Source organism: Ictidomys tridecemlineatus, chromosome 1, assembly GCF_052094955.1.
Source record: "Ictidomys tridecemlineatus isolate mIctTri1 chromosome 1, mIctTri1.hap1, whole genome shotgun sequence".
Classification (NCBI taxonomy): domain Eukaryota; kingdom Metazoa; phylum Chordata; class Mammalia; order Rodentia; family Sciuridae; genus Ictidomys; species Ictidomys tridecemlineatus.
This window is the reverse complement of record NC_135477.1, coordinates 34,131,799-34,159,420: the sequence shown is the minus strand read 5'-3', so window position 1 is coordinate 34,159,420 and position 27,622 is coordinate 34,131,799. Positions and strand designations below refer to the sequence as shown.

Below are 27,622 nucleotides of genomic sequence, written 5' to 3'. Positions count from 1 at the left end.
GCTGCAAGCAGGCATGGTGGCTCATGCCTATAATTTTGGTAACTTGGGAGGCTAAGGCAGCAGGATGACAATTTCAAGGCCAATCTGAGCAATTCAGCAAGACCCTGGCTTAAAATTATTAAAAAGGCGGGGTGGGAGAGTGGGCTATGTGATGTACCTTCCTGATGGCACATCCCTGGGTTCAATGTTCAGTCCCAAGAAAAAGAAAAATCTTTCTATGCTATAGCTTGCAGGATAAACTGGAGTGGGACTATTTAAGTGGTTCAGGAGATAAATAACAATAGACCTAAACAAAATTAGTGGAAGGAAAAAGAAGAGATTTGAAAAAGAATTGGGAGTTAGAATTTTTAGGATTTAGGATTCAAATGGATGTTACCAAAATTGTACATTTTTATTAGAAGTTCACATAAGCCATTTTCTACTTAAAACAAGTATAAATTTAGAATAATTTAAGTTTGAAAATATTTTAATTTGTAAATTTCTCTACACCTAGGGAATGTGTAATAATATAGGCTTACCCCCTCCCCCTTTCATTGTAGTGATCTGGTGCCGTTACACAATGCCTGTTCTTATGGTCATTATGAAGTAACTGAACTTCTGGTCAAGGTTAGTTCTCTTATACCTTTCTGATTATTTTCTCCTATAAAATTTTGTAAAGTATATAGTGTATCTGGGTTTGTTCCTGTGTTCTAAATTCTTAGTAGAAAGAGAAGCCATATGCCAGGCACGGTGGCACATGCCTGTAATCCCAGCAGCTCAGGAGGCGGAGGCAGGAGGATCATGAGTTCAAAGCTAGTCTCAGCAAAAGTGAGGTGGTCGAGCTCAGTGGATGTGGTTTAGTGGCTGGGTGCCCCTGAGTTCAATCCCCAGTCCCAGAAAAAGAAAATGAAAAGAAGCTATATGTATAATCATAAAATACAAGTGATTAATAGGTTATCATCTAACTGCTCTCGTATTTTTGAGATACCATACACTTCTAAATATAAAATAATACTACCATCATGGGAATAGCAGATTAAATGATTCTGTAATTTGTAACTAAAGAAAGCAAGGTTTAGTGGCTCATATTATTTAAACCAAATATATTTGCAAGATTTGCTAATTTGTATTTTAGATTGATGCAGGCTTACTTGGTAAGCTTTACTAGCAAGAAACTTATTTTGACCCATACTGAATGGGAGTAAAAGACCTGTGTCATCCTTGAGAATGAATCCAAGGATGTTACTATCCCTCAAATACTTTTCCTTACCCTCTCAGCAGCCGTCATGGGAAGGAAAAGAGGGCACTTGTCCTCCATGCTTCTTTTTTGGGCATATGCCACCATGGAATACATTTTTCCCACAGAAACAATGTGTAGCATTTAAGCAAACCTCTTTAAATACCTATAGTATTGGGCATTTGTAGCACTAATGCTTTTGCTTCTTGTAGAAGTGATTCTTGAATTCAATAGCATATTTGGAACATTACTATGAATAAAGAGTGAAACAGATTGAAAGTATTCAAAATATAGCCCAGTGGTAGAGTACTTTTATAGCATGTTCAAGTCCCTGGCTTTAACCACCAGCACATAAAAAAGTAAATAAGATTGAGAAACTGGGACTAGGGTACAGTGGTAGAGCACTTGCCTAGCATGTGGTCTGGTATGAGGTCTTGGATTCAGTCCTAGTACTGTGGGGAAAAAAGTGGGGGATGGGGTGGAAAACTGACTAGAGGTCATACTTAGAAGGATGTTAGATGAGGTAAGTTTAGTATACAGTAATAAAGTTCAGGAAACTCAGGAGAAAGGAAGTAGATAGGAATTGGGAATACATGTGAGGTCCCAGGCAACACCAAGTTGACAGCCATAGCAAAAGAGTCTGGCTAATAGAAACTGTCATGTAATAGCAGACATTCAGTGACTGCTTTCCAAGACCAAGACATGATCTCTAAGTCAATGAAGTATGATACCAGCAGACACAAGAACACAAGGAGTTCTCTTAACTTTTTCATTCTAAAAGGCCTCTCAATACAAGGAAGCAAATAGGTGGATCTGGTTATAATGAGGGGAAATTTTTGTTAGGTGAATTCTTAATTAAACAACTGTGCAGAAAGTGATGACTAGTGGGAACGTTAGAACCTTTAATGGCTGCCAGAGGTTCTATCTTTGCCTTCATTGTGATCCACATTTTCATTGTTGGCTTGGCAAAGAATTAGAAAGGGATACTTATAAAATTTGCAGATTAACATGAAGCTGGGAAGGATAAGTAAGCTTGGGTTGAAGCCAGTAAAATGAAATTTAATAGATTTAATAGGATCAATAAGGAGATAGGTTTATAAATCTAAGTACACAACAAGAATAATTGCAAGGAGAATATACTTTGATGTTTGTTTCTATAGCTTAGCCAGGCATGGTGGCATACACCTGTAATCCCAGTGGCTCAGGAGGCTGAGATAGGAGGATCGAAAGTTCAAAGCCAGACTCAGCAATTTAGTGAGGCCCTGTCTCAAAATACAAAATAAAAAGGGCTGGGAATGTGACTCAGTGGTTAAGTGCCCTGGTTCAATCCCCAGTACCAAAAAAAAAAAAAAAAACCTCTAGAGCTTTTATGTTGCCCATTGATTGAATATAAGTATAAATTAATGTAACTCCCTAAAAGCCTATTATAATTTTATGCCAGTAGTACAAGTACAGTGTTAAGAACAGATGTATTGGGCTGGAGTTGTGGCTCAGCGGTAGAGCGCTCACCTAGCATGTGTGAGTCCCTGGGTTCGAATCTTGGCACCACATAAAAATAAATAAAGATGATATTGTGTCCAACTAAAAAATAAATATAAAAAAAAAAAAAGAACAGGGGCTGGGATTGTGGCTCAGTGGTAGAGCGCTCACTTAGCACAGGCGGGACCCAGGTTTGATCCTCAGCACCACATAAAAATAAAAGACATTGTGTCCATCTACACCTAAAAAATAAATATTTAAAAAAAGAACAAATGTATTCATGAACATACTATATTTTGCACAGTCAAACCACTTTGCAAATCTATTATTTTAGGCTCACAATATTTTTTAAAATGAATTTCTTAGACTAAAGTATGTTTAGTTGATGGCTACAAGGATGAGTTTAGAAACCATGTGATATGAAGGATGAGTGAAGGAACTTTGAGGTATGTAGACTGGAAAAGAAAAACCTAAGAATATTACAAAATTACAACAAAAGAGTATTGATCTTTGATGCCCAAAAAAGACAAATGGAGCAAATTTTGAAGTGCATATGTTAAAGTAGAAGTGAACATCCTAATAGGAATTCTGTAGTACCTATAAAAAGCCATGTTAGCCAAGAATTGGCTCCCCATCACTGAACATATAAAAAGCAGTATCTTTTTCACTGTCAGGAATGCTCTGGAAGAGATTTTGTGTTTGATGGGTCATAGTAGTATAACTTCTACAGTCCATCCAACTCCAAGGCTTGGAAATGACTAAAATATTGTTAAGTTTGACTAATGAAGTGTTAGCAAGGATATGGAACAACTGGAATTCAGAATATTGCTGTTAGCAATATAAAATATATAGCCACTTTAGAAAATGATTTCAGTTTTTGGTAAAGTTAAACATTAGACCCATTTTGACAGCTGCTTGTATAATGAAATGTTCCTCAGCAGTGAAAATAAACTATTGATACAAAAAAAATTTTAATTTTTTTAAAACGTGAATAAAGTTAGACACAGAAATATACACTGTATTTTTTCCTTTTTATGAAATTTAGAAACACATTAACATGGTAGTACAAGTAGGATGAGGCAGAAATTGCTTATAAAAAAGAGCATGAGGAAGCATTCCGAGTGTCCTATATCTTGATTGAGATTATTGTATTGTGTATAGATATATCTGTCAAAACTCACTAAAATTCAAACTTAGGAGTTTTGCATTTCACTATATGTAAATTATACCTCAAAAGGGGATGGAGGTGGTTCTTGGAGAAGATATAGATTAAATCTAAAGCTTCATTCGAGTTAAGTAGGCCCCTTGTGAACATGCCTAACAATCAGCCACTTTTCCTCCATTGGGAAAAACATTTTCGTTTTGAATATAAAAAGTGAACTTTAGGAACATAACCATTTTAAGCTTACATGATGTTAATTGCACAGTACTAATAATTCTAAATTCTCTTAAAATTGAACATTAAATGTACACTTTTTCCTCCCAGCATGGTGCCTGTGTGAATGCAATGGACTTGTGGCAGTTCACTCCTCTTCATGAGGCAGCTTCTAAGAATAGGGTTGAAGTGTGTTCTCTTCTCCTAAGTTACGGTGCAGATCCAACACTACTCAATTGTCACAACAAAAGTGCTATTGACTTGGCTCCTACACCACAGTTAAAAGAAAGATTATCATGTGAGTATAAAAATTATGAATGTCCAGCTAGGATATTATGGTATCATTGACCTGAATACTTTTCTTTCCTATAAAATTTTCAGAATGAAATATTATCCTTAGATATAAGTACAGTTGTTTAGGGAGCTTCAGCATATTCTAGGTGCTATGAAAAGAAAATATATTTGTATAGGGTTTTTGAAGTCAAGTTATACTTTTTATATGTTTTAGTCTTATGATATTTTTTTGAAATGAAAGCATGAATTTCAGTCACATCTTTGATATGACCTTCTAGTTAACCTGTTAATGAAGTTAGTATTATTTATCAGATTGCCATCTTGTAAACACAGTTCCCAGGTCTTAACATTTAATAATCTTTAATACCTGGGCTGAGTTCTGTGGTTTTCTGTTTTTAGCTGAAATAGATGCAGAAAGAAATAACCACTATAATATTCAGTATTACTACATATATTATGTAGTACTTCTACAGTATTACTACATATAAATGGGCAACTTGAATTAGTTATATTTTTCTGGAATAATAAAGGATAAGGGTGATTTCACAAGTCTGATGAGTAAAAGAAAAATACCCTCTTTTGTTTGATCATCATAGGTGGCACTTAGTAATAGACAATTTGTCTAGCACCCAATTATCTAATAGATCTAAACAAAACTATCTTTATGTTAGTTTAGGGGTTATTTATTGAGGAAAGTTTTGAAAATTTTTTGAAAAATTCTCACAACACTATGGTCTGGGAATATATTATAGTACTCTAGATAGCTCTAGAGCAATTATGTATTTGAGCAGATCCTCAATCTGCCATAACCTAAATATGTGTGTACACTTGAGGATGAATTGAGCCATAAACAGAGAAGAACTGGAATACCACTATAGGCTATTTGGGAAGATTATTTTCAAAATAACATCAAGAATCATGCTAAATGTCTTTTACTGAGTAAGTTCTATTAATTTGATGATGCTCATGAAGATCTGAATGCTTCTTCATCTAGATGAATTTAAAGGCCACTCATTGCTGCAAGCTGCACGTGAAGCTGATGTTACACGAATCAAAAAACATCTCTCTCTGGAAATGGTGAATTTCAAGCATCCTCAGACACATGAAACAGCATTGGTAATTTTTCAGACTTAAGTTTTTAAAAGACAGTAACTAAAAACATTCCAAACTCATAATGTTCTAATTTAGCAATGACATTATTTTTTAAATCTGTAATTTAAAAAAATTAAATTAATGCCCACACATATATAAAGAGTCAAACAGTATAAATAGCCTCAACACACACCCTCTAAAAGGCAATACTATTATAAGTTTGAGAATCTATCCAGAAAAAAAAAATTTATTCATATATTGGTATGTGTTACATCCCTTTTGCCATTTGGAGAAGTTATAAAAATTATAAAGGCTTATTCTAATAGAAAATTTTCACTGAAAATAATGAAAAAAAATTATACCATTCTAATAAAAACCATTTGGTGTATTTCCTTCAATATTGGATTATTTTCTCAAAATTAGTTCTAAAGTGTGAGTAAAGTATCTTAGAGGCTACTTCCCTGATAGAACTAAGAGTAACTCTGAACTCATAACAGAGTAGATGTGAGTAGGGAAATATGAGGAAAGGCAATCAGAAAAGTATGGGTAAGTGATGAAAGATAGAAGTGGGAATAGTATAATCGGTGGCGACCTTAAAAAGGAAAAATTGTAAGCCAGGTGTGGTGGCACAGCCAGCAACTCCAGATGCTGAGCAGGAGATTGTGAATTCAGACCCAGCCTCAGCAACTTAGTGAGGCCCTAAGCAACTCAGCAAGACCCTGTCCCTAAAAAAATATAATAAAGGACTGGGGATGTGGCTTAGTGGTTAAGCACCCCTGAGTTCAATCCCTAGCACCAAAAATAAAAGGAAAAAGTTCTTATATGAATTACATAATATGTTTAGGTGAGAGAAGATAAATTAATGTGTTTAATAGATTTAACTCAACAATAGCTGTACTTAATAATCTTTTATGATAAATTTCTTTTCCTTTTGCCTTAATGTAAGCTATGTGAAATTTATTTTAAAACCTATTTATAAATATTTTGTATCTTTTTGTTACTTCTTTTAAATCATCCAAGTAAAAAAAATAACAGCTGCAGATTGTAAGAAATGCTAATAAAAATTAAAGCCACAGCAGCATTAAAATGGTACAGAGAAACTTGGAAAGACTAACATCATGGGAAAATGTCTAGTATGAAAAGCTAATACAGTTATACCCCTTTATCTGAGAGGAATATCTTCTAAGACTCTCATGGAAAAAAGAAACCACGGACAATAGTGAACCCTGTGTGTGCTGTTTTTTTGTTTGTTTTTGTTTTTTATTCCTCTATACCTATGGTACAGTTTAATTTATAATTTAGACAGAGTAAGAGATTAACATCAATAACTTCACTGAAGCCATTAGAAACCTCAGAATGCAATTATTTTTCTTTCCTTTATATTAAGATGTTTCAATAAAAGAAGCACTTAAACAGCTTCTCTTGAACATATCAAAATTGCTGGTATCATTATTCTTGCACTGGAAGCCATTATTAAGTAAATTAAGGGTTGTTTGAACACAAACACTGTGATACCTCAACACTTGATCTGATGATAACCAAAATGGCTCTTAAGTGATAATGAACAAGTGACATAGGCAGTTGTGTACGTTCACTAGAAAAAGAAATGGCTCTCATCTTGAGCATAATGATGCAAAACGTCATCACACTTCTGAAAACTGCTTCTAAAACTAATGAAAATGAGTACAGTGGCACATACTTGTAATCCCAACAACTTAGAAGAGCTGTGACAGGAGGATCACAAGTTCAAGGCCAGCCTCAGCAAGTTAACAAGGCCCTAAACAATTTAGTAAGACCCTGTCTCAAAAAAACAAATGGTTTATGTAATTTTCCATGTAATATTTTCAGACTGAGGCTGACCTGAAACAATGGAAAGCAAAAACATGAATAAGGAGGAGCCATTGTACTAAACATTGTTTTCCCCCAGATACCATGCTATTAAACAACTTTTTGTTAACCTTCAGACAACTAGAAGTTAACGGTCAATGGGTAGTTGAGGTACAGGAGCAGTTCCTTCTTCGTTTCCAGAGATTGCAGGCCCTGCACCAGGATGGTGCAGAGGAGTAGAGGTGTATTTTGAGGTGGATGTGATAAAGTATTCTTGGAAATAAACTATTTCCATTTTTTGTGCTCTTCTGAAAGATCTAGGAGTTATTATCCTTAAGGTGCCAAAAGAGCTATGTTCACAAGTTGGGTTTTATTTTCTTAAGGGCAAAGGAGTGATTTTAGTGAACACAACAGTATCACAGAATGAATCTTCAGCCATCATGAAGATCTGACTTATGATTAACAGATTACAATCAGAGAACAAATTTCATGTGTACTGTGTGTTCAGTTGTGTAGAGCAGCTTTGCTTATAAATTAACCAGAACTTTTATTCCAGGGAGTTTCAGATTTCAGTTTTAATATTATATACATTTATTTAATCATTCATCATTCAGACATTATTGAATACTTGTTGTCCATGAATATTATCCTATAGCTTGAGGTTGCAAACATATAGGCCATGACCGTAAGATACTTACTAGGTTTCTGACTGGTAAATCCCTACCTTCTGCCTCCTTTCTTCCTTAATATATCATAGATACAGATGCTGCACCTTCGAACTCCAAATGGAGTTCTAAAACCGATTGTATCAAACAGGTAATCCAAGCTTCTTGTTCTACTACAGCAGCTAGTTGAGAGAAGCACCTTATTAGCTATTAACCAAGCAGAATTCAAAGTGGAAGAGTATTCTTTCTTCATTGTAAAGAAGCCCTGACCTTTGGGGTATTTTCTTAACCTTTTAAACAATAACGTAAACACCTTCAGAATAGGTATCAGTCACATTGTGTTTCTTCACATCCATAGTGGCTTTTTCAAAGAGATGAAAAATTTTGAACAGAATATTTAATAACAGGTATCATTTAGTACATAGGGTTTCAGACCTTGTCATAATTTGGTAATTGTTGTTACTATCCACTACAAAGTCTTTGGATAATAAAGTTAGGTCAGAAGTAAAACATGTTAAATAATTTGATTATTCTTGATTGGAAACACAAGTGTTCTTAAATAAAAATCAGTTATATATAGTCCTTGATTAATGCTGCAATTTGAATTATTTAGCATTGTGCTGCTGCATCTCCATATCCCAAAAGAAAGCAAATATGTGAACTGTTGCTAAGAAAAGGAGCAAACATCAATGAAAAAACTAAAGAGTAAGTATACTTTAAATAATTAAATATTATTGACATTTTACTCTTTGGAAGATATACTCATTGTTTGGCTGACTTTTTGTCTTTTAAGATTCTTGACTCCTCTGCACGTGGCATCTGAAAAAGCTCATAATGATGTTGTCGAAGTAGTGGTGAAACATGAAGCAAAGGTATACTTCCTTTTGGTAATCTTGGTCACCCAACAGTTTATATTCTGTTCAACAGATGAAATGCCTACTCCCTATTTACAAATTAACTGTTTTGTTTTTTAATCTACACCTAAATAGTCCTGCAGCTGGGCGCAGTGGCACATGCCTGTAATCCCACCTATTTGGTAGGCTGAGGTAGGATTGCAAGTTTGAGACCAGCCTGAGAAACTTAACGAGACCCTCTCTCAAAATAAAATTTTTAAAAGGGTTGGGGATATAGTTCCATACTTGCCTAGCATGGGCAAGGTTCTGGGTTCAATCCCCAATGCCACCCTAAAAAAATAATAATAATAAAGTCCCTCAGGTAATTTTTTCTGTATCCAGTTTTTTTGACAGAAAGTTTATGTATTTATTCACATACATATTATTTATTTATGACCTTCTTTCTCCATTCCTTTTGTCCACACCCCATTATTACAGTTTTATCACAGTTATCTTTAAGGTCTGTATCTAACAGTACACTCTCCAGAATATCCCCAGCTAAAGTAATACTGATTCTGAACAGTCGTCTTTTCTTACCGAATCTTTTGTTCCTTGGTCACAAAGCTAACTCCTGCTCTTTACCCCAGTGATGGTCTTTCCACCTTCTTTTATTTATGTAACTAAGTCAAAGACTTATAGGAGGAAACTAAGTAATTTGGATAAAAGCATTGTACTTACCCATGGTAATAAATTACTATTCTTTAGTTAGCACTTGTACACAAATCATTTTATACATTGAATATTTGTTCTTCTATCAAGGCTAGAAATCATTATTTCTTATCTAGAAAATTCAAAAAATACTACTTCGTAAAAAATACACATCTCATATTGGAAGAGATGACAGAGATGGTTACCTAATTCAGCAATTTTTCAACTTTTAGCCATAGATGCTTTCCTTCTTCAAACAAAGTCTTTAATAGATATTTACTGTCTAACAGAAAGGATGGAGCTGCTTTGAATGAAAAGAGAAGAAAGAAACATACCCCTTTTTGCTTGGGTGGCCCTGTATCCCTTCCCTAATGTGTTTTACAGACTAGTCTTCTTATCTGTCCTTCCTTCACTCAAGGAACAATTTAGGATTTCCCACTTTCTTTTTATGTTGCCTCTCAGTGTCCTAATCTCTTTGATTTGGGGGAATTCTCGATAATGTATAATCTTGATCTTTTCTATTGTAAATTATTGAATAAAAGTTTATTTCCGCTTGACTGCTTGGCATACCTCATTTGTCTCTGTTCTGTAACTTTTCATTGATTGCTGTTTTTCATATATGTGGTATATTTCTTTTTAAGTTCTGAAACTCAGTGAAACAATCTTGACTAGGGTGACCAACCACCCAGTTTTATCCAGGACTTAGGGATTTCCAGAAACAAAACTTTCAGTACTAAGAGTGAGAAAATCCCAGGCAAATCAGGACAAGCTGGTCATCCTAATCCTAATACAAAGTAGTACTCAAATAAAATTTTGGCTAGTGGATGTTTTTCACTTTTCATTGAGTTTGGAAATGTTGATAAATAATTGCCCTGAGCATTTTAAATAGATTTTTCAGGTTCTATAAACATTAAAACTAGTTATTTATAGTTTCATGTTCATTGAGAAGTTGGTGTTATATTCTTCTTAAAATATTCTGATTCCATGAATATGAATTGGCCAGTGTTTCAAAACACTGACGGACACAGAATTGTTACTAAGTAACTTAATTTCTCAGTTATATTTCAAAGAATTGTTTGCATGGTGGGAATATGGAGGTAGAAATGAGATAGGGGGAGTCTTATAGTCTTATTTTTTCTTGTGAAAAATTTCAAAGATATAAGTAATTGTATATCCATCATCTAGTGTCTGTCACTAATGTTTTACTATATTGTTTTATTATACATCCTTTAATATATCTTATTTTGAATACATGTCAAAGTAATTTGTATATTAGTATACACGTCTCTAAATCCAAAAGTTCATCAATTAGAGTTCAGCATTTGTTTATAATTTTTCTTAGGATACAAAATTTACATTCAGCAAAAACTTATAAATTGTAAATGTGCATTTGCTGAATTTTTATTAATGCATACATCTGTGTAACCAAAACTCTTGTCAAGATAATAAACATCCTCTGCCAAAGGTAATGCTCCAACCTAGGCCATCTCCACCTCTAACAGTATCAGCCATTTTTACTTTTTCTGACAGATTAGATTTGGCTGCTCTAGGCCTTCATATACATGGAATCATACAATATTTATTTTTTTGTGTAAGGCTTTTTCCACCCAGTGTAATGTTTTAGAGATTTCATCTACCTATCAATAGTTATTCCATTGTATTGCTAAGAAATAATACATTGTGTGGATATACCATGTGTTATCTGTACAGATTATATTTTACATGATAAATTGGGTAGAGGATTAAGCCAATAGAAGTAAATATTTTTAATACTAATTTAACTCTAGCTTTGCTCCCGACTGTTGTCCATCTTGGGGTTAACCTCTACATTTCTAGAACTCCAAGATCCATAAATAGAGATTCAGCTTTCTTAAGCAATATCTAACTTTAAATACAGTGCACCTATAAATAATTTGTTAATAAATTCAACTGTCACTCGACATTTTAGCCTAAAATTGGGTTTTTCTTCTGATGTCAGCCAGCCTTCATAAGTTGGTGTATTTGTGTTCTAGATTTAAGCAAAAAATACTTGCTTTGATTTCATAAAAGAAGAACTGAGCTAAGTGCAGTGGCACACACCTGTTATCCCAGTGACTCAGGAGGCCGAGGCAAGAGGATCACAAGTTCAAAATCAGCCTCAGCAGTTTATCAAGGCCCTAAGTAATTTAATGAGACCCTGTCTCAAAATAAAAAGGGTTGGAGATGTGGCTCAGTGGTTAGCACCCCCTGGGTTCAATCCCCAGTGTCAAAAAGAAACATTCAAAACTTTTAAATAGGTAGCAAGTGTTAAATACATGGTTGAGTGGTTTTAAATTGTGCACTGCAGGCTAATTTCAACTTTTTCTGCATTATTAAGGTTAATGCTCTCGATAATCTTGGTCAGACATCTCTGCACAGAGCTGCACATTGTGGCCATCTGCAAACTTGCCGCCTCCTCCTGAGCTATGGGTGTGATCCTAACATCATATCCCTTCAGGGATTTACTGCCTTGCAGATGGGAAATGAAAATGTGCAGCAGCTGCTTCAAGGTATTAAATGCTTCTGTGACATTAATTTTTTTAATTAACCTTTAAATTGTTTAACATTATGGTGTTTAATGTAGGAGCTGGTAATGAAAAGAAAATTTTTGAGAATTTTTGGCTATTTCTTCATAATAGTACTCTTTACAAGTACTCAACTACCCAAATGTCATGAAGTTACAATTATGATTTCTTTACAACGTTTATTCTGCGAAAATAGATGGCTCTCAAGTTTTTATCAAGAAAATTTTTAAGAATAATATATAATAGTTGCTATTTCTTTTTAGAGAAAGGAAAATCTGAAAAGATGGATCTAATAGGACCACAAGCTGGTAATACATAATACCCTAAGTACTGACATTTATTCTTCATTCCTTTTTTAGGGTCCTTTTTAGATCCAGCATATTTAAGTCATATATACTTTGTACAAGGTAACACACTATGTGGCTTATTAAAACTTATTTAGCTAGGTGCATGGAACATACCTATAATTCCAGCAATTTGGGAAAATGGGTCAGGAGTGTCACATGTTCAAGGCCAGCTTGGTCAATTTAGTCCCTGTCTCAAAAAAGACTAGGGATATATAGCTTAGTAGTAGAGCAGCCCTGGCTTCAATCCCCAGTACCACACACACACACACAAAAAAAGTATTATTTAACTATTAAAGGTACTTATATTCTTAAAATTTAACATTTAGAGCAGGTGTCTGAACACATTACAGGTTAAATATTTCAGTGTAGAAATCCAGTCACATAATATTTGAAGTATCTTTGCTTCAGGCAAGGTAGCACTTGCCCGCCTCTAACCCTAGTGACTAGAGATAAGGTGGGAGGATTCCAAGTTCAAGGTTAGCATTAGCAACTTAGGTCTTATCTCAGAAATAAAAAGGGCTAGGAGTGTAGCTTGGAGGTAAAGCACCCCTGGGTTCTATCCCCAGTACAAAAAAAAATTTAAGTGTCCTTACTTACATCTCTACTTTCTCTTAGAATCTAATAGAGTGGCTTTGAAATGTCAAAGCTCAGATAATGAAGCAAGTATTCTTTTCTTAACAGTCATTTTGATGATCTTTATGCCTGTTGTCAGGGAATCACATTTTGAGAAACACTGCTTGAAAAAGTGAAGGCAGATTGATGTAGCCTCATAGGATCTGCCAAAACTAAACTGACTACAGTGGCTCTCTGGATTACCTTTTTTCTGTGTTTTACACATCTGTTGAAGGATAATGACACTAGCCCTATTCAGTGGCCTAATGATAAAATTTAGTCTTGCCAATTTTATGCTAAGTTCTGTTGTTATTTATAGCTTCTCTTAATTTTCAAACTAGCTTCTGAAAATAAATTATTAAAGGAAAATTTTTCAATCAAAGAATGGTATATAATTTTCAAATTGCCTTTTAGGAAAATTATATGTACTATTTCACAAACCCACAAAAAGTATTAAGATCTGTTTTTGTTGTTATACTAGATACTGTAAATATTAATATTTTTCTTAGGTAAACATGCCTCTATGAATTAATAGAAAAGGATGCTTTTTTTTAGTACAAACTATAGGAATACTGTTAGTGTAGCTCCATATTTGTATACTTTGTATACTAATTGGGTAAGAAAACAATAGGATCTTTTAAAATTTGTATTTGATAATGACCAAGTTTGAACATAATTTTATCTTTATTGATCATTTCTCTATTTTTTGTATGTGAATTACTTGTTGTCTGTTTAAGCCTTCTAGTATGCTCATAAGAACACCTTATGTTAGATATAGTATTTCTTAAACTGTATGTTGAAATATGATTTTTTTTTTGCCATTTTGTTCTGTAATTTGGTTAATGCTCTGTTGCCTGCCAGTTATTTTTCCAAATCAGTTTTGCTCTAAGAAGCTTTTTTAGTTCAAGATATGAAGATACTTATCTATGTTTTATTCTAGTTCTTTTAAGGTTTAATTTTTTATATGTAAATCTTGAGTCTGTGTTCAATTTATTTTGTGCTAAGGTAACAGTAGATGTTCTTTTTTCTGAAATGTTAAATGAGCTGTAGAACAGAATTTCAGACCTGGAAATAACTTTATCTGTTTTTTAGTTCAGCTTTCTTCTTTAGAATTAAAAATATGTGAGCCTCAGAACACTTGATTTGCCCCAGTTCAGATAACTAGTAAATGGAAGAACCACTATTAGATTTCTGGCTTTTGTTCTCCTGATGTCATACTTTTGTAACATTCCATATGGCTTGATTATAGAGCACGCTAGCTTATCATTTATTTTATGTTCCTTTTTGTTGCTTAAATCATACTTTGTAATTATACACAGTCTTAATATTTTTCCCCCACTGCCATGGAGATTTCCTACCTAGTCTAGCAGACTGTAAAAGGACTTTACCTTTTGATAAGATGCCTCACTTGAAGCTTGGTCCTATTTTCTAAACAGAAATTAATCACCACTCTTTCCCTCTCTCTTTTTAGAGGGTATCCCACTAGGGAATTCAGAGGCAGACAGACAGTTGCTGGAAGCTGCAAAGGCTGGAGATGTAGAAACTGTAAAAGTAAGATATAAACTTTGTGTATTTGTTAACCATGCATTTCTATTTTGACATCGTTTAATGAAGTCTGTACTATTATAATGAAGAGCTTGGTTTATTTATATGTACCTTGCTTTTAAAAAGGACAAAAATATCTAGTTCTCTACAGATAAAAAACACTGAGTGATGAAAGAAAAGGACTTTTTAGTTTCACATACATGTCTTAGAGTTCACAGATTTTAAATTACTTGTTGTCTGTTTAAGCCTTCTAGTATGCTCATAAGAACACCTTATGTTAGATATATTTAATATATTTAACATATTTAATATGTTTCGTGTAATACAAATCTTCCTGAATAACCTTTCCTTAGATTCTATTTTGACTTTTACCATGTCTACATATATTTGTATGTAAATACATATATATATATATACACATACAAATACATGTGTGTGTATTATATAAGTACATAAAAATATATGTATGTATATATACATATATATGGTAAATATACCAGATATTTCCCTGCCTACAGAAATTGTACATCCAGGTAAATAACTCAAAAGCCTAATATATTGATAGATCACAATTCAACTAATATAAGAATTTAATTCAACATTTTTTCATGAATTAAATAATTCTTCAGTAAATGTAAAAATGTTATTTTTATTTTCTAAGCTAGTAAGGGAGAGAAAAACCTTGTATTTTCCCTTTTAGAGACTTTCCAAAACTACTGATCCAAATCCACTAGTGGGTAATAAGTTTTATAAAAAGCTGTATTTGTTGACTTAATTCATGGCAAATTTAGCTATTTGGAATAATTTTACTATTTCTGTAGGGGTAATTCCAGTACTAAACAGACCCACTAGACAAAATCAGTTTTAGATTTTCTAATAAATATGAATATTGATCTCTTTCTAGAACTTAAAGTAATTTATCCACTGGTCTTTTTTTAAAAAAAATTATGTATTTTTAGTTTTAGATAGATATATTAGTTTGTTTTTATGTGGTGCTGAGGATCAAACCCAGTGCCTCATGCATGCTAGGTAAGCATTCTACCACTAAGCCACCACCCCAGCCCCTCCACTGGTTTTATAAATAAAGAGCTTTCTGTAAATGGATCCTTTCTTTTGGACTTATCTTTATACATAATATAGACATCATAAATAATCCGGATTTTAGTTTTTTTGTAAAAGAAGTGGTCAGAAAATTAAGTTAAACCAAATAGTTAAAGGACAACTAGCTGATTTCCCCCTTCCCATGTGAGGGAAGGGAGACTGATAAATTTTAAATGACTTTTCACTGTACATACTAAAAAACATAAAACTCTTCAGTAAGCACAACATGAAGCATTTTAAAGACGGAAAGGGTCTAAAGGAATAGAGAAATGAAGAAGACATAAGGTAGAGGCAGGAATTTAACTTGGAGAATAAAATAACACCACTGGATTAAGGAAGGCCAGCTCTCCTAGTGATAGGTATTAGGCTGTCTTCCCTCCCCTCTCCTTCTAAAATCACTTGGTAGACATTTATCTCCACCAGCCTTTCTTTTTTCTAAGGTGGCTCTGTATGAATCTCTGAAACAAGAACATGTATGTATTATCCAATGAACACTTTACTGTGTCCTCAGTTGTTTAGTGCTGATCCATCAGACTATATATTTAATTGGACTACTATTAGAAAGCCTGTCTCAGGGGCTGGAGAAATAGCACAGTTGTTAGAGTGCATACCTTACATGCACAAGGCCCTGGGTTCAATCCCTAGCACCCCACACACACACACACAAAAAAAAGCCTGTCCCCAGAATGGACATAGTTAAACTGAGAAGTAGAGAGGCCTGTGATAATACCACACCTAACACCTGATATGCATTAAAAATATTTGTTCCTGATGCCCAACTTCATAACCTTTGAAACACCGTCTTTTGAATAGACCCCTGAATTTATATATCTATGAAGTTCTTGTTCAGTAAACATAATGAGCTTTGCTAGTCCAATGATAAAGCCCCTTGAGGTAAATCCACTGACTGACTCCTTGGTTTATTGAGCTTATATATTCCTGCTTTTCAAGGTAGGATAGTTAAAGGAGGAAAGAGTTTTTACTCATAGTGACTTTTTTGGATTTTGTTTTGTTCTTTTTTGTTTTACTCTTTGAGCACTGTGATTTATTATCTATGTTGCTTTCCTTCCTTAAACTTCCATGTTCTTTTTTTTATTTATTTATTTTGAGAATTTTAATATTTATTTTTTAGTTATTGGCAGACACAACATCTTTGTTTGTATGTGGTGCTGAGGATCGAATCTGGGCCGCACGCATGCCAGGCGAGCACACTACCGCTTGAGCCACATCCCCAGCCCTACTTCCATGTTCTTCATGCAAAATATTAAATGAGGACTGGGGTTATGTCTCAGTGGTAGAGCGCTTGCCTAGCATGTGTGAAGTACAGGGTTCAATCTTCAGCCCCACATAAAAATAAACAAAATAAAGGTGTTATGTCCATCTACAACTAAAAAAATTTCAAAAAAAAAAAATTTAAGTGAGGATTTCTCCATTCTGCCTCCTCATTTGAACCGAAAAACAGAAAATTATTTGAGTAACTATAATTTTCTCAAGATTAACCAGTAGCATTTTATTAATTTATTCTGTAAGAATAGTTCCTTGACCACCAGTGTCACTTAGAAACTTGTTAAAAATGCAAATTTTCAAGTCCCGCCAGAGACACACTGAATCAGAAAATCTAAAGGTGGGACCCAATGCACATGGAAATTTGAGGTCCACTGGTCTAGAACATTACTTTCCAAACTTTAATGTGTGTACATATCAATTCTAACTCAGTACATAGGAGTCTGAGATGCTGAATTTTTAATAAGAACCTAGACAGTGCTGGTGCTCCTGTGATCCAGTGTACCTGTACGTGTAATTGCCACAAAATGGAAGTTATACTTAGGTTATCTTTATGTAAGGAGTAGTAGTAAAGGTAAAATTGACCTACTTACTGTAAAAAAAATAGGAGATACAGGCATAAATGAGAGGACCAAAGGGATATTCTCAGTAAACAACAAGATGAAATAAGAATAGATTTCCTGGGGTTGGGGATTTAGCTCAGTGGCAGAGCACTTGCCTAGCATGCCAAAGGCCCTGGGTTGGGTCCTCAACCCTGGGGGGAAAAAAAAAAAAGAATAGATTCCTGAGAATACTTCTTAGATAAGAAAATGAGGGCTGGAGTTGTGGCGGTGGTAGAGCACTTGCCTAGCATGTGTGAGGCCCTGGGTTCGATTCTCAGCACCATATATAAATAAATGAATTAAAATAAAAGTCCATCAACATCTAAAAAAAATATTTTAAAAAAAAGAAAAGCCAAACATGAAATTTCCTACAACATGGATTGAAACAAGAAATGAGAACGTGTATGTATGCTGTGTTCAATCCTACAGAAACTGTGTACTGTTCAGAGTGTCAACTGCAGAGATATTGAAGGACGTCAGTCTACACCACTCCATTTTGCAGCAGGATATAACAGGGTGTCTGTGGTGGAATATCTTCTACAGCATGGAGCTGATGTGCATGCTAAAGATAAAGGGTGAGTACCAACAGTTACTAAGGTCTCTCTTTTCCTTACCTTTATCTGCCCTTTTAGGAAAATATGACCCTTTTTTGGTACCTGCAATTGAACCTTGGGGCACTTAACCACTGACTACATCCCCAGCTCTTTTTTTTTAGTTTGAGACAGGGTCTTGCTAAATTGTGGCTTTGAACTGCATCAGCCTCCTGAGTTGCTTAGTGAAAACATTTTTTAATGGTTGGTAGCTTTTTTTTTTTTTTTCCCTAGGAGGTAGTCTATTTTCCTTACATTTAAATATAGCTTTTAATTTCAGTTAACATTTTTTTAAATCTTTATTAATCTTTATTATTGTAAGACTCATTTTTGTCTGGTTTTGGTTTTGGTTTTGATTGAACTCAGGGCTTTGTACATGGTAAGCAAGTGCTTGACCATTGAGCCATAATCCTAGCCCTCTAGTACTGATTTGTTGTTGTTGTTGTTGTTGTAGGTGGACCAATGCCTTTATTTTTATTTATTTATTTATGAGGTGCTGAGGACCGAACCCAGTGCCTCACCTGTGCTAGGGGAGCACTCTAACACTGAGCAATCGATCATCCCAGCCCTAAAGTATTGATTTTTAATGTAGTGTTTCAGTGTTTGTTGAGGATATTTGAATTTTTCCAGTTTATCTTAAGATCATTATTCATTAAAAATATACAGTTCTTAATGTTCTACTAAATATAATCAGTATAGTCTCTTAGTTCAAGAAATTTCTTTCATCTTTTACATATAATTATTGAAATTAAATCATCCTTCTCTAGCATTATTCTCATTTAACTTTTCATTTCAGGGGCCTTGTACCTTTGCACAATGCATGTTCTTATGGACATTATGAAGTTGCAGAACTTCTTGTTAAGCATGGGGCAGTAGTTAATGTAGCTGATTTATGGAAATTCACACCTTTACATGAAGCCGCAGCAAAAGGAAAATATGAAATTTGCAAACTTCTGCTCCAGGTATATTTAACTACTTACTGTGGACAGTGTAAATTATCTAGAATATGTTAACAGTTTTGGACCTCCCCCCCCCCAAATAACTCTAGTATAAACTAGTAAAAGTAGAAAATAAAATTATCTATCTGTAACTAGATTCCAGAAAGGAAAAAAAAAAAAACTATGAAACAATTTTAAATTTTACTCTATAAGTATATTTGCCACACATGAATTTTTGTGTATGGCATGATCTGATTATTATTTTTCCTAATAATTTAATCAAAATACTTGATGAATTGAATGGTTTATAAGCCTAGCTTATTTAGCATAAAATTGATGGCATTGGTTTAATACAGATACCAATAGATCTTTTACAGCAAAAGCCAAGAATAGATTCATGATTTATTTAATTGTTTGTGTAAAGTAAAAATAAAGTTATGAGCTGCATATTGACATTTCACAATGGATTGCATTTATGACCATGGGCCTATACAATTATAATGTAGCTGAAAATTTTTTACATTTTTTATTTGTTCTGTTTAGATACACATTACAGTAGAGTGTCCTTTGGTATATTATGCATACTTGGAGTATAATTTATTCTAGTTAGAATCCCATTCACATTGTTGAACATGACATGGAATTACACTGGTTGTGGTTTTAATTTGCTTTTCTCTAATTGCTAGAGATGTTGAACATTTTTTCATATATTTGTTGTCCATTTGTATTTCTTCTCTGAAGTGCCTGTTCAGTTCCTAGCCCATTTATTGATGGAGTTGTTTGGTTTTTTTAATATATCCTAGAGATTAATGCTCTGAGATGCAGGTGGCAAAGATTTTCTCCCATTCTAAAGGCTCTCTCTATCTGTTCTTGATTGTTTCCTTTGCTGTGAAGAAGCTTTTTAATTTGATACCATCCCATTTGTTGATTCTTGTTTTACTTCTTGCACTTTAAGAGTCTCATTGAGGAAGTTCATTCCTAAGCCAATATAATGGAGGTTAACATGCATTTTCTGTATTTAGATTCACAGATACTCACCACTGTGTTACATTTGCCTGTAATATATAGCTTATAGTTTAGGAGCAATAAACTATACCATATAATCTAAGTATGTAGCAGCCAGTACCATCTAGGTTTGTGTTAAATACATTCTGATGTTTGCACAATAAAACATCTCCAGAGGATGCCTTCTTCAGAACATGCCCCATCATTAAATGAAGCATGACTATAGAATGTAATGTTTAATAACATGATTTAAAACTCTAATTTTAAACATTATAAAAACCCAATAGTACTTAACTGCCTCTTTGTTCTTATTATAATTTTCTGGTATAGGTCAATTTTTTTTATTCTAGTTAGTTATACATGACAGCAGAATGCATTTCAATTCATTGTACACAAATGGATCACAACTTTTTGTTTCTCTAGTTGTACATGATGTAGAGTCACACCCTTTGTGCAGTCATCCATATACCTAGGGTAATGATGTCTGTCTCATTCCCCCATCTTTCCTTGGGTTAAGTTTTAATAGTCGTTTTAATTTTTAAGGTAGAGTTTCAGTATAAATTGATGTTCTTTGGTATGGTTACATTTGACTATTTTCTCATTGATAAAGGGCACACTTAAGCCAGTTTCTCCTCCCTTCCTATTTTTCACATGCCTAGCATGGTGCAGACCCTACAAAGAAAAACAGGGATGGGAATACTCCTTTGGATCTTGTTAAAGATGGAGATACAGATATCCAAGATCTACTTCGAGGAGATGCAGCTCTGCTTGATGCTGCCAAGAAAGGTTGTTTGGCCAGAGTCAAGAAATTGTCTTCTCCTGATAATGTAAATTGCCGTGATACCCAAGGCCGACATTCTACACCCTTACATTTAGCAGGTAAGTGAATGAAGTTTCATATATTTTGGCTAGAGATTTCATATATTTTGAGATTGGTTTTACCTGAGTAAATATTTCCTGTAACTAAATTTGAAAGATTCAGATCAAATGTCTTTTAATGCCACCATTATATACTCTTTCATATACAGGGCAACAATTCTTCAAGCTATTAGCTAAATTCCAATTCATTTCAGTACTAGTATGTTGCATCAATAAGAACAATTCAAACAGGCTATGCCAGTCACCATGTACTTTGGCATCTTTCACTCTAGTTCACTATATTGTTTGAATCAATTTTGATGAGTGAGTTTTGAAATATATGCCTGCTTGAGTCAGCCTTCCTCATGGGATACTAAAGCTTTTCATTCTGATGATAACTGCTAAGAACGGATATAAGAAAAAAAATCTTTAAAAAGTTTCAAAAGTAATATAAACCTTACCAAAGTTATTCCTTGTTTTACTTTGCAAGAAACTGCCATAATCCAGCCAACCATAGTGGCACACACCTCTAATCCCAGTTAATTCAGGAGGCTTGGGCAGGAAACTCACTAATTCAAGGCCAGCTCCAGCAACTTAGTAAAACCCTATCTCAAAATAAAAAATAGAAAGCCCTGAAGATACAAGAAAAAGAACTTTTGTAACCAAATACCAAAGACTAGATAACTTTGAACAACAGAAATTTGTTTTCTCACAGGTATAGAAGCTTAAAGTCCAAGATTTAGATGTCAGCAGGTCTTTTCAGAATATTAGTCAGATCAGATTAGGGCCTACGCTAACAGCTTCATTTTAATTTAATTACCTCTTTAAAAACCCAGTCTCCAAATACAGTCATATTCTAGTTACTGGGGTTAGGTCTATAACCCTAAAAGAATTTGGGGGAACACAGTTCAGTCCATAACATTTGTTCTAAGTTTTCACTCATAAAATTGGCACAGACTACCATTGTTTTTTAGTCCAGTTGAACAGTGATGTAGCATCAGGGCAGCTTTTTCAGCTTTATGGCAGATGACAAAGAATAGACCTTGAAAATCACTGGGCTAGCTACAGCTAATATCTCAGTAAAGTTTCATCATGCACACAGTTGTCTAAACGTGGTTTAAACAAAAGAAAAAAATTAAGTAGTGCAGTTATTACTGCTGCTTGGTATAAGAGAAAAATATGTAGTTTATTTCAGTCTTACAATATAACTTAATGTGTTGCTAACATTTCAAAGATAGTTTTCAGGAAGCCAGGGGTTCAGTGTTAGAGCACTTGATTAGCATGTACAAGGCCCTGGATTCAGTTGCTAGCACTGTAAAGAAAAAACAAACATAATTTTGTCCACAGTGGTGCATACCTGTAATCCCAACTACTTGGGAAGCTGAGGCAGGCAGATCACAAGTTTGAGGCCAGCTTAGTGAGACCCTGCCTCAGAATTAAAAATTAAAAGGTTTGGTGATATAGCTCAGTGTAAAGCACCCTGGGTTGAGTCCTCAATACTTTGGAGAAAAAAGTTAAAATAATAATTTTTTGTTTTGTTTTATTTTTACCTTTTTTTTTTTTTTCTCATGGTGCTGGGGATTGAATTCAGGGCCTTGTGCATTCAAGGCAAGCACTCCACCAACTAAGCTATATCCTTAGCCCTTATTTCCACCTTTAAATTATCAACTTCATGTAAATTTGGACTATGGTGTCCAAGAAAATTAATTTCTTTATCCATGTGTCTTTTGGTGCATTTTGGAAGTTATAAGCCATAAATGCTAATAGGGTAAGAAAGCCTTACCACTTCCAATATCAGAAGTTTGCAAGAGAAGCTATGACCTGACCTCTGGTTAGAAATTTTGCTGTTTATGTTTATATGAGGTTTTATATCTTTATTGTGGCTTATCTAGAACATTTAACATTACTGTTAAAATCCATGTTGTCTTTGTAAGTCACAAACAGGTTATGTACACAAAATATTTTGGCCTACTTATGCAGTGTTAAGTAGTATACCTAGAAGGTATAATATTAAATTGAAATCTAGAAGGACTGTTAATCAGTGTAATGCTAAATTTAAGGGAATTTTATGGTTTTGTTTTTCTTGATCTTTTTAAATTCTGCACTTTAGGTCCTCCTTCAAAAGGATAAAAACTACAATAAAAATATGAATAAAACATTTTGAACAATTTTCAAGTCAAGTGCTATCTGTTTTTATATTGGCAATGTTAAATTCCAGATTTGTTTTCTGTGTGTCAAAATAAAATATGCTTTCCCATAAAAGTATTTACTGAGATAGCTCACAAGTAATAGCTAGGAGTTTATAGCGCGTTTCCAAAATACTAAGCTTTACTTCATGTCTTTTGGAAATATGTACCCCTAAGTTTCCTGTATAAAAAGCATGTCTTGCTGGGCGCAGTTGGACACACCTGTAATCCCAGTGGCTTAGGAGGGCTGAGACAGAAGAATAGTGAGTTCAAAGCCAGCCTTAGCAAAAAATGAGGTGCTAAACAACTCAGTGAGACCCTGTCTTTTTTAAGTAACATACAAAATAGGGCTGGGGATGTGGTTCAGTGGTCAAGTGCCCCTGAGTTCAATCCCTAGTAACCCTCCCCCCCCCAAAAAAAAAAAAAAAAAAACCATGTCTTTACAACCCTCTAGGGAAGAAGAGTACTACCCAGAGACCCACTCCAGTTTGCTTCCTCCTGCCTTACAGCTACTTGTATTCCTAACATGACTACTTATGATTGGATGTCTATGACTTGCAGCCTTTTGAAACCATGGACCTGAGGTTAGGAAGTTGTAGTAAACAGAAAGGCAGGTTTTAAATGGAAAAATATAAGCAAATCAATCAATATAATTCTGAGAGTCTCTAAAACAAATGGATGTTATCACCAAAAGCTTCCAATTTTTGAGGCCAGTGGGAAATTTTTTTCAAAAAGATAAATTTTTGTGGACTCAAGAATTTCAGATTTATATAAAAATCTCCCTTTTTTTCCAGTGATGTCTGTGCTGTATAAATATTTATAGCTGTGTGAGTTTATGTTGGACTTTTTTTAATTTATAAGTAAAAGTAATGTAACTTCTTTTCTAAATTAGCTGGTTATAATAATTTAGAAGTTGCAGAGTATTTGTTACAACATGGAGCTGATGTGAATGCTCAAGACAAAGGAGGACTTATTCCTTTACATAATGCAGCATCTTATGGGGTAAGTTACGTTGTCTTTAAAAAAAAAAAATCCTATGGAATTTTCAATGTAAAAGTCAGTATTGCAGTTCATATGAAATTTTGTTTGAATTTCTTATTTTCAAGGAAGTAACTATGAAGTTAAATAAGTTCCAAATTTTAGTTTTCAATTTGTTGTCACTTGTTTTATTACCTTCCTTTTCACCTGTCTCTTAGTTTCGGTGAGACGGTGGTTTTGTTTTATTTATTTTTTGGTGCCCAGAAAACTCACAATGTTTCACAGGAATCTGAAGAGATTGAGATGTATGCTCCTATCTTAAAACATCAAGGATGTTTTCATTATTAACCAATGTCAGTGATAAAGTTTGAATAATTAAAGAATGTGTTTATAGATTGATATTCAGCAGTTATAACACATGATTAAGTCAAAAGTCATTAAAGTTGCTTCCAACTCTGTAGAATTCTTAACTATTTTCTAGTCTCTCAAGTTACTGAAATATCTACTATAATTTTTAAACAACTACCCTTAAGTTATGATATTGGAGAGAAACAGCTTTACTTTTCATTTCCAAAGTTAGTTTGAAAATATGGGGGTAGGTACAGAACTAGTTTCTTCTTAAGAACTAAAATGTGATAATGTTTCAGACTGTAACAGAAGTATTTTCTTTTACAGCATGTAGATGTGGCAGCTTTACTAATAAAATATAATGCATGTGTCAATGCCACGGACAAATGGGCTTTCACACCTTTGCATGAAGCAGCCCAAAAGGGACGAACACAGCTTTGTGCTTTGTTGTTGGCCCACGGAGCTGATCCTACTCTTAAAAATCAGGAAGGACAAACACCTTTAGATTTAGTTTCAGTAAGTGATGGGCTCTTGGAAAAATCTCAATGCTTGCCTGACCTTTTAAAATTCACTTGATACATGTTTAAGGAAAAAAAAAAAATCTTCATAGTAAATGTGGCAAAATATGGTTTTTAGCCCACTTTTCAGGATCTCTTTGGTATGATATCAGATATATAGTACTGTACTATTATGTACTTTGGAGATGGGGAAAAGAGCACTAAAACTGTTTACATTAGTGGAGAAACAAAACAATTCCAGGCCAGGGCACTGTGGCGCACTCCTATACTCTGAGCAACTTGAGAGGCTGAGGTAGGAGGATCTTGAGTTCAAAGCCAACCTGAGCAATTTAACAAAGCTCCAAGCAACTTAACAAGACCTATCTCTAAATAAAATACAGAAAGGGCTAGGAATGTGGCTCAGTGGTTGAGTGCCCTGGGTTCGATTCCCAGTACCCAAAAAAAACCAATCCCAGGCCCTCCATAAATGCTGTTACTGTTCATACAGTGCAAGATAGTACAAATCATGGATCTCTTGTCTCTCCCACTCAGTACATTAACCAGAGCAGTAAAGGAAAAGGAAGAAGAAATACTTTTGAGATGGAAAGGAAGAAGAGTCTATTCTTAAAACTGTTTTCTACTGAAAGAGATTTTGTTGTTTCAATACAATGAGAAGATGATTTAGTTCAGCTTCATTTGAGGTTTAAGTAGATTTTTCTCAGCAGGCTGACAACCAACTGCATTTGCAGCATTGTTTCTCTAGGAAATCATCTTTTCAGTTCCAAGCTACTTTAGAAGTAAACCCATGTCTTCATTTACCAGATAGTATTAAGTGATAGTGACTGAAATAGAATGCTGTAGAGAATATTCACAGTCTTTAGAGTCAAACAGACCTGGACTAGAATTCCAGCTTTATCACTTAGAGTTGTACAGTCATAAAAGTTGTCTAGCTTCTAGGCCTTAGATACATCAACTATAAGAGAGTATATCTGGTCAGTATGAGAATTACATAAGGTAATATATTTAAAGTCCTTAGAACAGTATTTGGTACAGAAAAAGCACACAATAAATGATACTGCTATTACAAACAAATGTTATGTACAAGCAGTGAGTTTCACAAGAATGCACAGATTGAAAAGGAAGATGATGAGGATTGGAATAGGCAGTAAAAATGACCGTGAAAACAAGTACTTTGGGGCTGGAATTGTGGCTCAGAGGAAGAGCACTTGCCTAGCATGCATGAGGCACTGGGTTCGATCCTCAGCACAACATAAAAAGAAAAATAAAATAAAGGTATTGTGTCCACCTACAACTAAAAAATAAATGTTTTTTTTTAAAAAAAAGTACTTCGTGCTAAATGTTTGTTTCTTAGTATCTGAATTGATCACTGTGAAAGAATGATTATATGTCACTAATGAAACAAATTAATGTACTGGTCAGTTTAGGGCTTTTTTTCCCCCCATTCTGGCAGATTTGATTAAGATTGGTTATCTTTGTTACCAAAACAAAAGCATCTTTTAATTTTGAGGAACAGAGATATAACTGAATGTTTTCTAAGAAAAGCAAACATAATTCTTTGAAGTTTCATATGTAGTGTAAATTTCTTATTTCAGAGTAATTGTAATAAGGTAGTAAAGACCTTTTAAAATAGATATTTTTGTAATTAATATCATTGCCTTTTAATCAAGATGTCAGAGTTATAATTTTTTTCATTGTTTGCCCCATTTAATAGTTTTAAACTGCAATCTGTTAGCTATAATAGAATTTTAAAACTTGCCTGTGACAGATTTTATCTCTTTTAAATGTACCCTAGGCAGATGATGTCAGTGCTCTCCTTACAGCAGCCATGCCTCCTTCCGCTCTACCTTCATGTTATAAACCTCAAGTGCTCAATGGCATGAGAAGCCCAGGAGCCACTGCAGATGCTCTATCTTCAGGTCCATCCAGCCCATCGAGCCTTTCTGCAGCCAGCAGTCTTGACAACTTATCTGGGAGTTTTTCTGAACTGTCATCAGTAGTTAGTTCAAGTGGAACAGAGGGTGCTTCCAGTTTGGAGAGAAAGGAAGGTGAGACATTGTATAAAAATAACTTAACTGGTATCATTAGTCCCATATTTCTCATTTGGAATGCTTGAAAGTACTTTTTAGCCTTAAATACAATTATTAATATCAAATCAACACAGACTATAAGTTTTGCCCTTTGTGGTTTTCTTTACATTATTAATAGAATTCATAATGAAAGTTTTGCCTTTCACATTGAAAGTTGATGAGTCTTATTGCTGCCACCTACTGTTTAAGTATAAATTTTTTAGATGTCAAAATTCAGCTTATCCTGTGTAAGAATGTTGAACTTGTTTTCATAAACTTTTTGTAAAGGAACTTACAGCCTAAAAGTAAGATTGATTTTAAAGATACAATGAAAAATAAAGTTTAATGGTACATGCCTGTAATCTCAGTGGCTCAGGAGGCTGAGGTAGGAGGATCTCGAGTTCAAAGCCAGCCTCAGCAACAGCAAGGTGCTAAGCAACTCAGTGAGATCCTGTCTCTAAATAAAATACAAAATAGGGCTGGGCATATGGCTCAGTGGTTGAGCGCCCTGAGTTCAATACCTGGTACTAAAAAAAAAAAAAAAAAAAAAAAAAAAAAAAAATTAAATAAATAAATAAAATTAAAGTTTAAAACAAAAAGTGAGACTTTTAT

General features: G+C 34.2%; 1 protein-coding gene across 3 annotated transcripts in view; it reads left to right on the top strand.

Annotated features, from left to right (window-relative positions):
* The window catches only part of Tnks2 (tankyrase 2), a 61,639-nt gene that overhangs the window by 20,355 nt on the left and 13,662 nt on the right, over positions 1-27,622 (top strand). For 2 of the 3 annotated variants that reach the window (XM_013362149.4, XM_078038158.1), the window contains 13 exons: positions 540-606; positions 4,182-4,368; positions 5,359-5,480; positions 8,562-8,653; positions 8,742-8,820; positions 11,846-12,017; positions 14,463-14,542; positions 17,953-18,098; positions 18,910-19,075; positions 20,716-20,935; positions 23,993-24,102; positions 24,754-24,942; positions 26,737-26,989. In XM_013362149.4, coding sequence (XP_013217603.2) covers positions 540-606; positions 4,182-4,368; positions 5,359-5,480; positions 8,562-8,653; positions 8,742-8,820; positions 11,846-12,017; positions 14,463-14,542; positions 17,953-18,098; positions 18,910-19,075; positions 20,716-20,935; positions 23,993-24,102; positions 24,754-24,942; positions 26,737-26,989 — 1,883 coding nt within the window. The remainder of the gene's footprint in view (positions 1-539; positions 607-4,181; positions 4,369-5,358; positions 5,481-8,561; positions 8,654-8,741; positions 8,821-11,845; positions 12,018-14,462; positions 14,543-17,952; positions 18,099-18,909; positions 19,076-20,715; positions 20,936-23,992; positions 24,103-24,753; positions 24,943-26,736; positions 26,990-27,622) is intronic. The other variant, XM_078038157.1, reaches the window with a different exon arrangement.